The sequence below is a fragment of the Carcharodon carcharias genome, chromosome 17 (genome assembly GCF_017639515.1).
Source record: "Carcharodon carcharias isolate sCarCar2 chromosome 17, sCarCar2.pri, whole genome shotgun sequence".
Classification (NCBI taxonomy): Eukaryota; Metazoa; Chordata; class Chondrichthyes; order Lamniformes; family Lamnidae; genus Carcharodon; species Carcharodon carcharias.
In genome coordinates, this window is record NC_054483.1 from 20,343,990 (window position 1) to 20,360,455 (window position 16,466).

Here is a 16,466-nt window from a genome sequence, read left to right on the forward strand (position 1 = left end):
CCGCCCAGTAAGATCCTGCATCAATCTCATTGCAATTCGCAGTTTCACCCAGCAAAGCTAGCCACAGCTGACCCAGAGGCAACAGCGCTCAAGATACTTGGCTAGGGAATAGTGCAGGCAGACCAGACACTTATTCGTGATTACACAAGTTACATCTAAGATCACAGCTGCTCACTCTGCAAATTCCACTCTTGACATGTCTGAAAGTTAGAATTGTAAGGGGGTAAAAAAATCAGAGACACCTGCAAATGCAACCCAAAGACAGACATTAAATTAGTTTTTACTTGAAAAATGTTTTGCATTTCTCTACACCCTTCCCCCATCATCAAGTCAAATATTAATAATTACTGAAATAAACATAATGTTGGAAATACTGAGGGGGTCAGATAGCATTTGTGGAGAGAGAAATCAAGTTAACATTTCAGGTCAATGACTTGGCTTCAGAACTGTTATTTATTCGCAACGACTGATTGGATCCAGTGTTTTGTCTGGAGAATAATAATCTCTCGCTCAGCTCTCATATTTGGGACCATCTGGCCTGTGAGGCTCAGTAAAACTGCCAAGTGGCACATTTACCTCTTGAAGGAAAGGTAAAGACAGCGTGAAGTATAATTGCTGATAACAGTGGGTGAGATGGTTTTAATCAGGGGTCGCCTGGATACAATCAATTTGCTTGGGCTAAATGGTGGTAGCCTGAAGGCTGACATGGCACAGAGCCAGGCTGACATGTGAGGACCGAGATGACATCCCCAACCCGTCACCAGACAGTACAGAGTTTACTCATCTCAGTCTAGCAGTCCTGTGTGAGAGAAGGGAAGCAGCCGCCGACTGCCTCTCAGCTGAAGATTATCCATTGACGCCTGTTTGGGGTGAAGGGTGTGCAGGTTGGGAGGAGTGCACAAGACTGTGATGCCTGCTGAGGTTGAATAGTTGTTCAGAAGAGGCACTAGAGAGATACCTGCTCTCTCCCAACCCCGCCCCACCCCCCAGGGCAGTAACAATAAGAGCCCTTGGAGTAATAGGGATGATAGCGTTTTGATGGGGTCAAGGAGGGAACAAAACTGAAGCCCACATTTGAATGGCATGTCATCCAAACAAGACAGTGAACCTTCAAATTGAAGCACATGACTGTCAAAGCACCTCTCTTCCCCCACCACCCCCCCGGCATCCATCTGGCATCTGTTGTCCAGCCGTTGGTATGTTTGTGGCCTCGCCCATTATCAGCACATTCTCTGCATAGCTAACTGTCAGAGCGGAGTGGCCCTGTATTGCTATTCTTCTCCTCCCAGTTGTGACAGCACAGCTATGCTTGCTAATGGGCTGGCTCTCCCAGCTCAGTAACTCCTGGCAGCAGCAGATGGCAGCCTGCCCTCTTCATGGCTGATGTCATTCCTTTTCTTGTGAGTCACTCACTGAGCTCGATTGTGCATGTGAAGTCGGCTGCACATGCCTCTTCCCAGGGGAAGAGAGAGAGAGGACGTTCAGAGGAGATCCTATACCACCACGCCTGTGCTTGCATCAAGCTCTTAATGAGGGCTGTGCCACAAGCAATTAAGCTTGTCTTTTCTGTCTCCCAAGTGGTGCGAACGGTAGCTGCAAATCACTGCTCGACATTGTTAAAAAAGCTGAGATTTTAACTGCCTTCAATACCAGGATTTCTCCAGAACACTCGGAACAAGACACTGAGGAGTCGAAACTCTGGAGAGTAGCCAGATTTGTTAATAAATCCTTGCCTGAGTGAAAAGATCTTCTAGAGCTTGAAGGTGAGTGTATAAGTGCCTTGACTCGGATTTAATTCATTTTAAAACTTGTTTTTTGGTAAGGATATGCCTGTTAACTCGACCATACAAACTATCTCATCTTCAGACAAACGTTTTAAAAAGACCACCATAGAGGGCAGACAGAACTTCAGGCTCATCAAAGGGTGTTGTGTTCTCTTGAGTCCTGCAATGCAGACGTATGTACTCATGTCTTAGTGTACAGCTTGAACCCATAACCTTGTGACCTTTGACCGAAGCCACCCCACCAAAAAACCCCTCCATCCCACAACTCAGCCAGACTAGACACTTTGTCTCAGCTTTCATTGTTATCTGGACGTCTCTGCAGTTGCTGCTTGTTTTGACAGGGCTAATCACAGCAGGGCTGTGGCGCGAGTGCTACCTCCCTTAATTTTAAAAGCCTCAGTCCTAAGGAGATCTCCAGAGGTACTGCTGGTTGAGTGCTCCTCTGTCAAACCCTCTCAAGGTCATTTAACCAAGTGGAGAAAATCTCCTTCTAAGTCCCACAAGTGTGCTCCTGATACAATACAGCCCATTGTGGGCTGAGATTATCTGTCACTGGTAGATGTCGGCTTTTGCCAGGGTGGATACACTGTGGTTGATGTGTGGATGTCAGCATCGATGTGTAGCCCTTTCAGATCGCATTATGGAAGCTGGAATATTATCTTGTTTTACATTTGAGCAGAATGTGAATCCATGACCTCCATAATTGTATGAGTTTATTGCTGGAGTAGGTTGAGTTATAAAAGAAAGCCAGCACCGAATAAACGCTGAGAGAGGGAACACTGTTAATCCAGCTAATTCCTCACACTTTGTTGTGACGTGGATTCACAGCAAAGCTGTGTTAAAATCTCACCGATGCTGATCCCACAGTGAGGGTTTGGCTTGAGTTCTGTGGGTGTCTTGGGGCGGGGTGTGTGGGGGGTGGTGATTATATGTTGGAGTGGGAGTATGGTCGGGTGGGGGAGTGTCTATGGGAAGTGGCGGACTGTGGGAGGATGGTGGTGTGTGCATGTGTGGTGTCTGTGTGTGGTGTCTCTTTCTCAGTGTGCATGTGTTTGTGTGTGTCAGTGGGGGTGGCTGAATCTGTAAGGGTGGTTCGGGTAGCGCGCTACTCCAAAGCAGCAAACACTACCCTATGTGTTTCTGTTGTGGAAATAGTTTGGTGTCTAGAAACAATGGGAAAAGTGTTGGAATATCCTGAGGCAGTGCTGGGCAGAGTCACATCCAGGAGCCAAGGCTTACTCAATTTCTGCTTCAAGTATTTCAGCTGCTCTACTGATTAACCCTTTCAGAGTACTGTTAAACACACAGCTCTGATATAACCTAACTGCCAGCAGAATATAAGAACAGGATCATAACGTAGTGCATGGTGGGTTATGTATAATATTAATTATTATATAGCAAACACATGATGTTTACTGAGGGTTCATGAATGAACCAATTAATATTGTATGATGTACACATGGCATCCAACCCACTAGCAATACTGGTGGCTTATCAAATGCACAGTTGGTTAATGCTGTGCATATTATTGTATAATATGTATAAATCACTAACAGGTTATGTAAGATATATTTCAGAATATTATACCTACTAACATTTTTTGTGTTATGTACATCCAACTGTCACAGCCCAATAACACGGTATCTAATTACCTATCAGCCATCAATATGTGACCTGTCTTCCTTTGATATAAAAGGCTTACAGTGAGCAAATGTCAGTCACACTCCAGACATCCAAGTGCAAGTATTTTATTCCAGACACCATGATTTAAAGTGCACGAATCTTAAAAAAAATAGACAGCCTGGATCTGGAGCCTGAAGTGGTTACTGTTGGCCCCAGTTGTTAGCAATAGTTTCTAAACAACTAGAATTCTTTGGGCCTGCCTCTTGAGATTCATTTCACCAGAGTAACTTGCTAAGCAGTGCAATAAAGGAAAAGTTCAGCCCTCTGGTAGGCCGCTCATGAGCAATGCAGCAGGATATCCAGCAGTACTTGCATGTTGGGGTTGCATGTTGGGGTTGTCACTGGCTGTTGGCAGTGGTGGAGGTTGGGGTGGGTGGAGGTGCGGGATCGGTATTCGCAAGATACTGTGGAAAGAGCACTGAGACTTATCTCTTTTGAAGAGCTGGCTTGAGTACAAAGGGCTGAATGGCCTCCTGTGCTCTATCATTTTGTGATTGTATGAATCTAACAAGTATTATACTCAGTAGCACAGTGTCTGCTTTAGAGTGTGTTTAAAGGGATATTGAACTCTCCTAATACCTGTTGGCTATTCCATAATATATTAATGGTCACTGTGCAAGTAACATGTACTGTGTTGTATACTAGAATGGTTTCCCTTACTGATGCTTTGTATGTCAATTAATGAGAAATACAACAGTTTTAAACAGAGTAAGAGTGTTGTTATCCAGTATATGTACAGTCATACAGTCATGACATATACAGTCATGTTTGTGTATGTAGTATATTATTATGCAGTACAAATTGGAGAATTCTACTCAGGAATCACAGGTGTGTTATGGCGTACTGTATACTGGAACAGTGTCCCCAACAGTGAATGGTGTTGGACAAAAGCAGAGACAGGAATGTGCTGAATGCTCCACTTTAGAATCAGGGTATAAATCACCCCAGCAATTCATAGCTCTTGCTAAGATTCCAACACTGAGAGAATGTGTTTCAGGCTTTAAACAAGTTGGCGTTGGAGAGCCAAGGAGAGATTTCTTAGGCCTGTGCCTCATTCTTGGAAGTGTTAGAAAAGGAAAAGCGGATTGTCTAATTCAATTTTGAATTTGCCTCTTATCCCTGACTATCTTAGTTTCCCCCAGAATTCATTTTTTCATGATTTTTGTACTACAATAGTCAGGACTCCATCAAACTTTCCTCGCTGATCCAACACTCCAAATGCCACACCCTTCTTTCATCCCTACACCCTAACAATGCTGGTCCAGATCAGGACATTATGGCCTCTTAGACCTTGTTCCTTTCTAGTAGCTAAAAGCTGTGGAACTCCTCCCCTCCATTGGGCTTCCATTCTCGCTCCCACCCCCTCTTCTCAGCCCCTCCTCTTGTGTCTCCCCTCCCCAACCCTTCTCTTCGATCCTCTTCTGCCTTTGTTGGGCTTCCCCCCTTCCTCCCCTCTTCACAACCTCTCCATTCCCTCTTTTCAGCCTCTTCCCTCCCCCCATCCCCCTCCCCCATGCTCTTTGACCCTCTCTTGATCCCTTCCTCTTCCATCCACCTCCAGACACCAAGCATGGCCTCTCAGTTTTCTGACTGGCTCCTACCTGCTGCTCTTTTCAGCCTTTCTCCTGCTGCACATGGTTTTGGTTTAGGATGTAGCGCAGTGAGCCCAAGTTTGCTGTTCTACCATGTGACTGTGGCTATGAGATTGGAGATTACCAGTCTGCCAAGGCTTGTGAAAACAACAACCACTTGGCATGGAGTCAGTCTGATCAGTCATTTCCAGATCATACCTGACCACATTAAACTGTACCACACCTCCAATTCAATCTGACCACATGAAACTGCACCACGCCTTCCTTTCCTCCAGCCAAGATTTCCCTGCTCCTAAATAAACACAACCATTCTTTTACTCATAGTCAGCCACTTCTTTTCTCTTCCACACCCCTCTGCCTTTCATTCCATTTCAAACACCAAGTGAAAGAATTGGTTTCTTTATATCTGAGATAGAGTCCAGCCATGCAATTCCCTTTGCTGCTGACCCTGTTTTCCCCTGCTGTCCTTGATAGCCCAGTCTCCTGTCATACTGTACTTTCTTTGCCATCAAACCTAGCCCAGACCCTGCCTCCTCAGTTGCCTTTTCCAAGGTTATTTCTTGAGTACAGATTTCTCCTTCTCCCTCTCCCTTGACTGGCTAATCACCCAACTCCTGTCCCCAAAGATCACCTATTTATTTCACGGTGATGAAATGACCATGTACTCTTCTCAGATCAGCTGTCATTGTGTAGGAGGTGAGAAGTGGGGAGGGGGAGGTTGGAGAAGATGGTTAACTGTGGAGAAAAATGAGTAATGGGCTGTGTTTGACCACTGGGATAATCTTGGAATTTTAGGAAAGATTTGTGGGAGAAAATAAAGCTGTATCTCCTGAGTTTTCCCTGATGTCCTGGCCAACATTAACCTCTCAATCAACATCACAAGAACTAATTATCTAGTTGCTATCACGCTGCTGTTTGTGGCAGCTTTCTGTGCACAAATTAGCTGCTAAGTTTCCCTCAGTGCAAAAAGGTCATTTCAGAAATACTTCAATGGCTGAAAAGGGCTTTGAGATGTCCAGTGGTCATGAGAAGCGTTATATAAATGCAAGTCTTTCTTTCAACCCGCCATCACTGCACACTTCAGAAGCCGACTAAATCTTAGGGTCCCTTCTAACTACAACTTAACCCTTGCCATGCCTCTCTAATCTCCTTCAGAGTGGTGTTTCATCTGTCTTTGTAGATTCCATTTCTATCTAATATATTATGGAATAGCTAACATGCGGTCTATAGTAGACACTGTGCTATTGAGTATACTTCTTAGATCTCAAATGGTAGCTTGAAAGAACTTTGTTTCACACGCATTGTACTGTCATCTGTTTAATTTCTCCTGCGCCCCTCAATATAGTACTTTTACCCTCCCACTTCTCCATTTACATTCACACAATTACTTTATCCAGGCATTTACTCAGCTCCCATATCTATACCGATAACACCCAGCTGTACCCCTCCACCACTTCAGGCTCGACTTCTCTGTGTTGCCAGATGCATGATTAACATTAATCAGTCAGGCAAACCTTTAGGCAGGTGAAGAGAATGAAGCCATCTTTTTCCCTTGCTACCAGCCACTGTCATGAGCAGCAAGAGGACCTATATGAATGGTTTTCCTCTCTGTGGCAAATTTTAGTCTCCCTCTGGTTCTCAAAGCACTGACCTTCCTGCTCTGTCCTCTCAGTAACTTCAACAGGCACTCTATGGACCCAGTAGGCTCTGTAGGGTGCTTAAAACAACACACATTCTTAGGCAAATCCTGGATTCTGAAGTATCTTCATATATTGTAGCCTGTGGCTACGTACCACTCTAGTATGTATTGCTTCTCATGAATCATTTCACACTTGATTACAAGTTCCAACCTGCTTTCCTGCAGGTTCTTTTTCTTTTTCCAGGCTGATGACAAAAAGCTCGTACTAACTCATAGCAAGAATGGGACTCTAAAAGATATAATGTGCGGCTGAGGCTTCACTTACTCCCACTATGCAGGTTATGACTAAACTGGTGCTTCAGTCCCTTCAAACATTCTGGCCATTGTATATTACAGTAACAAATGCTTCTGTGACTGAGGTCCTTCAACTCGATCTGAAGCTCATTGCCCCAATCCTAAGTATTCATTTTCACCTAGCACATGGACTTGGACATTCTCCTTTTCATTTACCATCCCTCCATGGCCTTGCCCCACCATCTCATCTTCATCCCTTCCTCTGACACTGGCCTGTTGTGTTTCATTAGAAGTGTCACAGCCTGATAGAATTCTTTTTGTAGCTCTGTCAGTTTCAGCTCCTCAACCTCCACCTTTATAGTGATCTTCAAAACTTAGCAAGCCTCCCATCATGTCTATTTTTTCTTGTGTTGTTCTTGGGATGTGGGCATTGCTGGTGATGTCAGTACTTATTGCCCATCTCTAATTGGCCTTAAGAAGGGTGGGCAGTGGTTCCTTTAATTCCTTCCTTAATTCTTCCCCTCTTTGAGATGCTTTGGGATTTTGTCTTCCATGTAAGTCAACTTTTCCTCATGGCAGAACTTCAGTGAGACACAGAGGTGGGAGAGAGAGGTTCTCACCCAGATATCTAAGAAAGAAGTTGGTACTCCCTGAACTGATAAGTGCTTCATGTGATCGTCCACTAACAACCTCTAATCCCTGGCCAACCACTGGGTGATTTTCAGCTGTGAATTGTACACTGGGGCCGTCACCATGGATGCAAGTTTGAATCTGGTTACAGGAGCATAGTGCACCAATTACATGACCCTTGGTTCCTGCTAACAGACTAGTGAGATTGCGAGGGTCAGGGACAGATTGAATACGGAAGATGTCGGAGAGATTGCCCAGTATTGAGCTTTCTTGCTTTCTATGTTAACAGCAAAAATTTCATGCTAACTCATGGGAAGAATGGGACTGTAAAAGAGGTTGAGCAGAAGGAAGCAGACACGTGGCATGGACATGTGTTATCAGAAAAGGAAATACAATACTCGGTGGAAGCGTGAATTATGAGGATGCAGCAAAGAAGCTTCAAGGGGATTTGGGGAGGCTTAGCGAATAGACAAAAATTTGACAGATGGAATACAATGTGGAGAAATGTGATGTTATGCACTTTGGTAGGAAAAACAGAAAGACAGAGTATTTCTTAAATGGTGAGGTGTTGGGAAGTGTTGAACTTCCAAGGGACTTGGGTGTCCTTCATGAGTCACTGAAAGCTAACATGCAGTTACAGCAAGCAATTCAGTAGCAACTTGTTATGGTGGCCTTTTATTTAAGAGGAATGGAGTATATGAGTAAAGATGTCTTACTGCAATTATATAGAGCCTTGGTGAGACCATACCTGGAGTATTATGTGCAGTTTTGGTCTACTTACCATAGAAAGATATACTTGCCATAGAGGGAGTGCAACAAAGGTCCACTAAACTAATTCCTGAGAAGGAGGGATTCTTCTATGAGGAAAGATGAAATAGACTGAGCCTTTATTGTCTGGAGTTTAGAAGAATGAGAGATGACCTCATTCAAACAGAAAATTCTTACAAGACTCAACAGGCTACATACGTGAAGGATGTTTCCCCTGGCTGGAGTGTCTAGAACCAGAGGACAGAGTCTCAGAATAAGGAGCAGGCCATTTAGGACTGAGATGAGGAGGAATTTCTTTGCTCAGAGGTAGGTGAATCATTGGAATTCTCTGCCCCAGAGGACTGTGGAGGATCAGTCATTGAGTATGTTCAATACTGAGATCAATAGATTCTATAGATAATAGATTTCTAAATACTAAAAACATCAGGGACACAAGGATGGTGCAGGAAAATGGTGTTGAAGTTGAAGATCAGCCATTATCTCATTGAATGGCAGAGTGGGCTTGAAGAGCTGAATGGCTCAATCTTGCCCCTTTTTCCAATGTCCTTAATACCAGGTTTTCTGGGGAGCAGGGCTTGAATGAAAGCAGGGACACAGAAGAAAGGGTGAAACTGGAAACTGGTTTCAATTTTTCACTCCTCCCCCGCTAAACAGAAAGCAAAGTGGACGTTGTTGAAGAGATTCCTTGGTTAAATGTATTTGTGGAGTTTTCCATTTCAGTTTACACCCATGAAGAAACACTGAAAGGAATTGAAGGGTGTAGGAGGCGGATGAGAGAATGGAGCAAAGAGAGTATGTTCACCTGCTGCACACTGAAGTTTCTGGCTTTTACTGGGGTTCAAGTTCACAATCACCAACAGCCTTCTGGCCTTGTGAAGGAGCAAGAGTCCCGAGTACTTACAGGGGTCACCTAGGATGTGATTATCTCCCTGACTCAGAGCAGCAAATTGAGCATAAACTGGGCCTTTGACTTTCCAAAAGCATAACAGGGGCAATGCCTTCACCAGTCGATGTGCCATGCATTAAGTGTGGGGGGACTGCAAATAATTCTTTGACACAAAAGTCCCATATAAGAGGACTTCTGCCCATGTTAACCCTCTTTAACATGAATGGGAATGTTATGAAGAAACAGCTAATTCTTGCAGTTCAGTTAGGAGATGACTGTAAATCTCAGAGCTAACAGACTCCACAACTGTCTGCCCATTGGAAGACTGTGTCTCAATGAGATGGAACTGGCCCTTGATTGTGCGAGAACTTGAAAGGCTGCCAAGACAGTTCGGCTTTGGGCCTAGAGTTCTGAAAGTTGGCTGCAGGCTGGGAACTGCTGTCCTCCCATGCCCCCTGGACTCCCAGGCTTTCCAGACACGTATTGCAAGCAACAGAACGTAGACTGTCTCAGAGGGCTTTCTTTGTTTCACTGAGAGCATAATGCTGAGGTAAGATTGTTTTTTTTTGAAACAAGAAGGCATTTATGGACGATCTGATGCCCTTTTTAATTTAAATGAAAAGTTTTACCCAAAGTTCAGGGTGATAATCCCAATCCTGTAGTGTGTGTGTTCTATCTCTCTCCTCTCTCCCTCTGCCCCCCTCTATCTCGCTCTCTCTCTGTTGGGCCTTGTGTTTGCAATCGGTCCGGTTTCTCTGTTGATGTGCATAGTACATACTGCAAGAAAATTTCATTGCTACTCGATCGCCTCTGTGAAAACATGTTTTACTGGTCAGTGAGGAAGCTTCTATCAGAGTTCAGCATATCTGAGCACAGCAGTCAACACTGGGCAAATGCCAGGCGTGAGATTCAATCGGCAGCTTTGGACCCTACATGTCGCTCTGCACACGCAGTTGGAAATAGCAAGCTGTGTTGACCACGTGGGACACTGGCCTGGAATCATTTGGAAATGTTCCTTGCCTCCCTTTTCTTTCTCTGACATATTGACTCCCTTTCTTTCTCACGTTTGTGACTTTTAGACGTTCATTCCCCCTCTCTTTCTCCACAGCACCTCAGGCAGTGGGATTTCCAATATTTTTTTCTTGAGTTCTCTTAGTAAAGAGCAAGAGACAGCCATGGTATCGAGCTATATTTTTTAGCAGAGACCTTTGGTAATGACTGAATGATGAGCATTTCCTTAGTTTCTTTCATTTTTCTGTCAGAGCAATATTGGAAGGTAATGGCTGATATCACAATCGTTGAGTGGGATAATTGCAAATTCCCTTGCAAGACTCTCATGGATATACAGGAGTGTTGATTTGGTCCTGAAAGCATCCCCTAAGCACTACCAACAAATTTTGGTTGCAGAACTATGTGTAGGCCACAGCTCAACACAGCACATCAAAAAGGGGTGGTTACATAAATAGAAAAATTAGTCACTTGGTGCATGTCACCATTTTTCAATATTTGTTTTTCTCCTGGGAATTTTCCTTCACTCTGGAGAAGCAGCGCTGTGTCCAAGCTGAACTCCTGTATAGCAAAACACCATGGCAAGATGAGAATGAGTCAGTAGTTCAATGAATGCAGGGTAACTGGTGTTTGTTTAAGCCCTGGGCTCCCATCTCCTCTGTCAGCCATGGCTCAGTTGGTCGCTGAATTACAAGGTTGTGGGTTCAAGTCCCAATACAAATAAATTTTGGCTGACACTTCAGTGCAAAACTGAGCGAGTGATGCACTGTCAGAGGTGCTGCCATCTTTTGGACAGACATTAAACCAAGACCCCCATTTGCCCTCAAGATTCCATGAAAATATTTCTGAAAAGAGCTGAGGAGTTATTCCCAGTCTCCCCACCAGTACCTATCCCCAAATCAACATGACTAAAAACAGATAACCTGATTGTTATCATATTACTTTTTGTGGGAGCCTGTTATTTGTAAATCGGCTGCTGGGTGCTCCACGTGACACCAATGACTACACTTCAAAAAAGTGCTTCGTTGGCTGTGAAGCACTTGGGATGACCTGAGGGTGTGAAAGGTGCTTTGGAAATGTAAGCCTTTCTTTGCCGAAGCTTCTGATTCTCGGCAGTAGTGGTTGTGAGAGCAGGGGTGAGAGGTGTGAATGCCGGCAGCACTAAGGTGTCAGGTGTGCTCTTTGCCTGTGCAGAGCAGTGGATGCTGTGTTACTATCCCAGCCAACCTCACACAGGCCTTACTGCTTGCTAGTTCCTAGCTGCAGGGGACCTGTCCCCCTCCCCCCCATCTCCTTCCAGAGGGCCAACTGAAGCACTCCTGCCACCATCCTACCAAGTTAATTCAAGTCAGTGCTGACCAGTGATAGAATCTGGTCTGCACAATTCAGTGCAATTGAGGAATCCCCTGGCCTGTTCACTGGAGGTTGTCTTCACCTTTGTGTGTGATCTTTCCACAGGTCTGCAACTTTTCAGTTGTTGAAGGAACTTCACTGAGTCAGAAAGGCAGCACCATCTAGTGGTCACATTGGATGCATGACCTTGTACCCAGTATCAGCAGCGTGATGATCGTGATGAACGATAAGGTGAGGGAGTATTATGCTTGACATGATTCAGTGGTTGGAACTGTCACCTCTGAGTCACAAGGTGGTGGGTGTGAGTCATGCTCCAGAGACTTGAGCACAAATATTCAGACTGACACTCCAGTGCAGCACTGACGGAGTGCTGCATTGCCAGAGATGCTGTCTTTTGAATGAGGCACAAAACAGAGGTCCTGTCTGCTCTCTCAGGTTAAAGATCCCAATCTGCCATTTTGAACAAAAGCAGCGGTGTTCTCTCTGGTGTCCTGGCCAATATTTATCCCTCATTAAATCACCAAAAGATAGTTATTATCTGGTTATTATCTCATTATCATTTGTGGGAGCTTGCTGGGTGAAGATTGGCTGCTGTGTTTCCTACATTACAACATTAACTACACTTCAAGTAATTAATTTGTTCTGATGCACTTTGGGATGCAAGATCATCAATGCATGAGACAAAACATTCTTTTTCTTTTAATTTGGAAATATTCGGTTTATGAGCTGTGTCTTTAGGGATGGCTCACTCAGTGTTGTGTTACTCAGTAAACTCCTGGTAAGGAGCACATGACCAATCAATGTGTTGTTTGAGGATCACTCCCCAGGATGTTATAGCACAGTGAATGGCCTGAGATCCTTCACTTGTTGGGGCAGTGTCAAGCAGATGAATATGAGAAGGAGATGAATATGAAAAAAGGAGGAACCATTGTGCCACTCAAACCTGTTTCACTAATTAATTGGATCAAAGCCAGTCACCTATGCACACGTACAATATAATCAGCTTCATGATATTCAGTTCAACAGTTTCATTGTAATAGGCCCTTTCATTCTTGTTCATGGACTGGTATTTCCTTTTTTTATTGGAGAGACAGGAACAGGGCTGAGTTCCACCTCTACCGAAGTGCTGGATAGGGCGTGAGTGCTGGTCCAGATGTGCCTTGAGCAGTTGTTGGTTGTCAGCGATGGGGAGGCAGGTTACAACCGTGCCTTGCAGTGCTGTTGGCAGGTGCAGATAGTGAAGAGAAGCAGAAAAAACTATTTGGTCATCCCAGTCAACTTGCACTGAGTGCTGAATGGTAACACTAAAGTAGGAATGCATTGGCTATTTGTGTGACTAGGTTCATTTCCTTCTGGAAAGTGAGTCTGAGTGAAGCCTGGTCAAGCTATTCATCAGCAGCGCTTCAGTCAGTTTGCAGATGAGCTAGTTAAGTGCATGAAGGAGTAGAAAGATGAGGTTAAATAAAAAAGATGGGAGGAGGCTGGTATGGAATACAAACATGGACAATAGCACTGAGTGGCCTGTCTCTGTGCTGTGAGTACTTGGTAATTTAGTGGAGAGCTTGGTGTTCTTGTGTTCAGATTCTCGATGCTCACAGTGTGGAACCCGCTCTGATCCGCGTGTCTGTCCGTGGAGATGAGGGCCCATCTCAGTGTGAAGGAAGCAGCTTCAGAACACCATCTCATCAAGGCAGCCCAGACAACAGCCATGTGAGTATCTGGTTACTCTTTACTTAGTTTCTGGTTACTCAGTACTCTTGGATCTTACTTTCCAAGTGAATTTTTCCAAACAAAAGTTATGAATCCCCAGGCATAGGGACTAGCAAGCAATGCAATCAGGTTCAGAATTTTCTGGTTGGCAAGCCAACGGGTTCCAGGTACAACATGTATATGTGTATATATGAGAGTAGAGCAATGTGTAGATCAGGATCAAGGTGTGTGGATCTAGATATAAAACCACCAGCCCAGTTCAGGGCATCAGTTAACAAAAGAGAATTAAGATTCTGGGCTGATTAGTGGCAGGACAGAGTCAGAGGTGGGAAAAGTCATCTTGGTGCTGCAAATAAACAGGGATTAGATTGTACCCAAGGCACTGCATGCAGTTTAATTTACCAAATAGAGGAAATAGATTATTCGGAAATGATCATTCAACCCAGAAAGAAAGGTTAAGGAAGTTGGAATAATGAAAAAAAACTTATTTATCTAATATCTTACTGTATTTCAAATACATGGAAAGACTTGACATCAAATCAGTGACTTTGGAGTGCAGTCACTTTCAGTTAACAAATGGGATCTGGTGAGCAGTAGTTCTTAGTATACTTAGACCTGATTGCAATTGGAAGAAGTGATGAAAGAATCAAATTGTTTGCATGTGTAGGTTTTCAGACTTCCATGACCTTGTCCACCCCCATCTATCTAACCTGCTCCAACTTTACAACTCTCCCAAGATACTTGCACAGCTCCAATTCTGGCCTCTCGCTCCTCCATTGTCAGCCATGTCTTAAGTTGCATGGACCTAAGCTCGGGAATTCTGTTCCTAAATCTCTTAACCTCTCTACTTCTCTGTCTTCCTTGAAGCTGTTCCTAAAATCCTACTTCTTGGACCAAGTTTTTTAAAAATTCTTTCCCAGGATGTGAGCATCGCTGGCTAGGCCAGCATTTATTGCCCTTCCCTAATTGCCCTTGAGAAGGTGGTGGTGAGCTGCCTTCTTGAACCACTGCAGTCCATGTGTGTAGGTACATCCACAGTGCCATAATCTCCAGGATTATGACCCAGTGACAGTGAAGGAAAAACAATATAATTATAAGTCAGGAGGGTATGTGGCTTGGAGGGGAACTTGCAGGCAGTGGTGTTCCCATGCATCTTCTACCCTTGCCCCTCAAGATAGTAGAGGTTGTGGCTTTGGAAGGTGCTGTCAAGGAAGCCTTGGTGAGTTCCTGCAGTGCATCGTGCAGTCACTGCTACCATTGTGAGTTGGTGGTGGAGGGAGTGAATGTTGAAGGTGATGGGTGGGGTGCCAATCAAGTGGGCTGCTTTGTCCTGGATGGTGTTGAGCTTCTTGAGTGTTGATGGAGCTGCACTCTTCCAGACAAGTGGAGAGTCTTCCATCACACTCCTAACTTGTGCCTTGTTATTGGTGGACAGTCTTTGGGGGGAATCAGAAGGTTAGTTACTCTCTGTAGAATTCCCAGCCTCTGACCTGCTCTGGTAGCCACAGTATTTATATGGCTGGTACTTAGATGATAGACCTCCAATAAACACAACCATCTTCCTTTGTGCTCGGTATGACTACAACCAGTGGAGGGCTTTCCCCCATTGACTCCCATTGACTCCAGTTTTACTAGGGCTCCCTGATGCCACACATGATGAAATGCTGCCTTGATATCAAGGGCAGTTACTCTCACCTCACTTCTTGAGTTCAGCTCTTTTGTCCATGTTTGGATCAAGGCTGTAATAAGGTCAGAAGCTGAATGGCCCTGGTGGAACCCAAACAATGCGTCAGTGAGCATGTTATTGCTGAGTAAGTGCCACATTATAGCACTGTCAGCAATTCCTGTCAACGTTACCTGACAAATATATCCTTATGTGGCTCAGTGTCAAATTTAATGTTTCCTCTTCCATTACTACACAGTTCCCTTGCTTCTCTCTTCAATCTTTCTGTAATGTGGCTTCTATTTCTTTTCCTCATTCTGCTGTTTTTCTCTCTTTGGTCTTCATTCCTTGGCCTTTCACCATGTTCTTGTTGCTGCAGAAACTGAGCCTAAACATAATAGTGGCCTGAATTCCTGGAGTACATGATTACCTCAGCAGCCATTTCCATGGCGATTGGAAATTGCATAGACTTGTGAATCGCAAGTTTCTCATGGAAATCCAGTAAAATATGAAAAACCACATATGGGTGAGATTGGGGAAATAAGGACCTTTTCCTGTGCCCCTTCGAGTCTGTGTAAGCAGCCACTCAGATTATTCTAACTGGGGTTGTTCTCCCTGGAACAGTGTTGATAAGGAGGAGATGTCATAGATGTGTTCAAAACCATGAATGGTTTTGATCGAGTCAGTTGGAGAAACTGTTTCCAATCGCATAAAGGTCAGTAAACAGAAAACACAAGGCAATTGGCAAAAGAACCATAGGAGACATCACATGGAATATTTTTTACACAGTGAGTTAAAGTAATCTGGAATGCACTGCCTGGACGTTGGTGAAGGCAGGATAAGTCACAACTTCCAGAAGGCAACTGAAAATATACTTGAAGGGGAAATTATGGGGAAAGAGCAGAGGATTAGTTGCAAAATTCTACCTAAGAGCCAGCACAGGCATGATGTGTCAAATGGTCTCTTCCTTGCAGTATCATTCTATGATTCTATGTTCTGTATTTTCAGAGACAATTCACAAGTCTGCCCATGAACTGTCAGTCCACATTTCCAAGGCGAGCACAGGACCAATACAGCGCTCCAAAGAACAGAAAAGGCTCCCTTGCCTGTGAGGATTCAGCAAAGCACAGCAGAGAGGGTATGACAAGAGAATTGACATCTTTGCCAAAAAAAAAATTTTGCAGTCGCTTAGATTTTTAATGAACAAGTGAAAGAGCCCAAGGAGACAGGATGGTACATTGGATTAATGCCTGCCCTCTACCTATCTAAAATCCAAAGACTCTAAATGTAGCCCATAGCTCCAAATATTAAAGATGTTGCTCATTTGGGCAATGTCAATCCAGCTCTTGTTGGACATGGAGCACAGTTGCCAAATTAAAGTAACTCTGCACTCAATTGGCAATCTCCCTCCTATGCCACAGAGTGGCTGTTATGAGATATGGAAAAGATCTCCCAC

General features: G+C 44.3%; 1 protein-coding gene across 8 annotated transcripts in view; it reads left to right on the plus strand.

The window, feature by feature from the left end:
• The first annotated feature begins 1,432 nt into the window (after positions 1 to 1,432).
• LOC121289998 (probable JmjC domain-containing histone demethylation protein 2C) overlaps positions 1,433 to 16,466 on the plus strand; it is a 62,682-nt gene continuing 47,648 nt past the window's right edge. For 2 of the 8 annotated variants that reach the window (XR_005945692.1, XR_005945690.1), the window contains exons 1-4: positions 1,433 to 1,763; positions 11,743 to 11,868; positions 13,219 to 13,347; positions 16,019 to 16,148. Coding sequence is in view for 6 of the 8 variants with exons in the window: in XM_041210110.1 (XP_041066044.1) it covers positions 11,815 to 11,868; positions 13,219 to 13,347; positions 16,019 to 16,148 (313 nt within the window). In the remaining 2 variants the exon portion in view is untranslated. Of the gene's footprint in view, positions 1,764 to 1,890; positions 1,958 to 9,805; positions 9,827 to 11,742; positions 11,869 to 13,218; positions 13,348 to 16,018; positions 16,149 to 16,466 lie in introns of those variants that run through there. The other 6 variants (XM_041210110.1, XM_041210107.1, XM_041210108.1 and 3 more) reach the window with 6 other exon arrangements.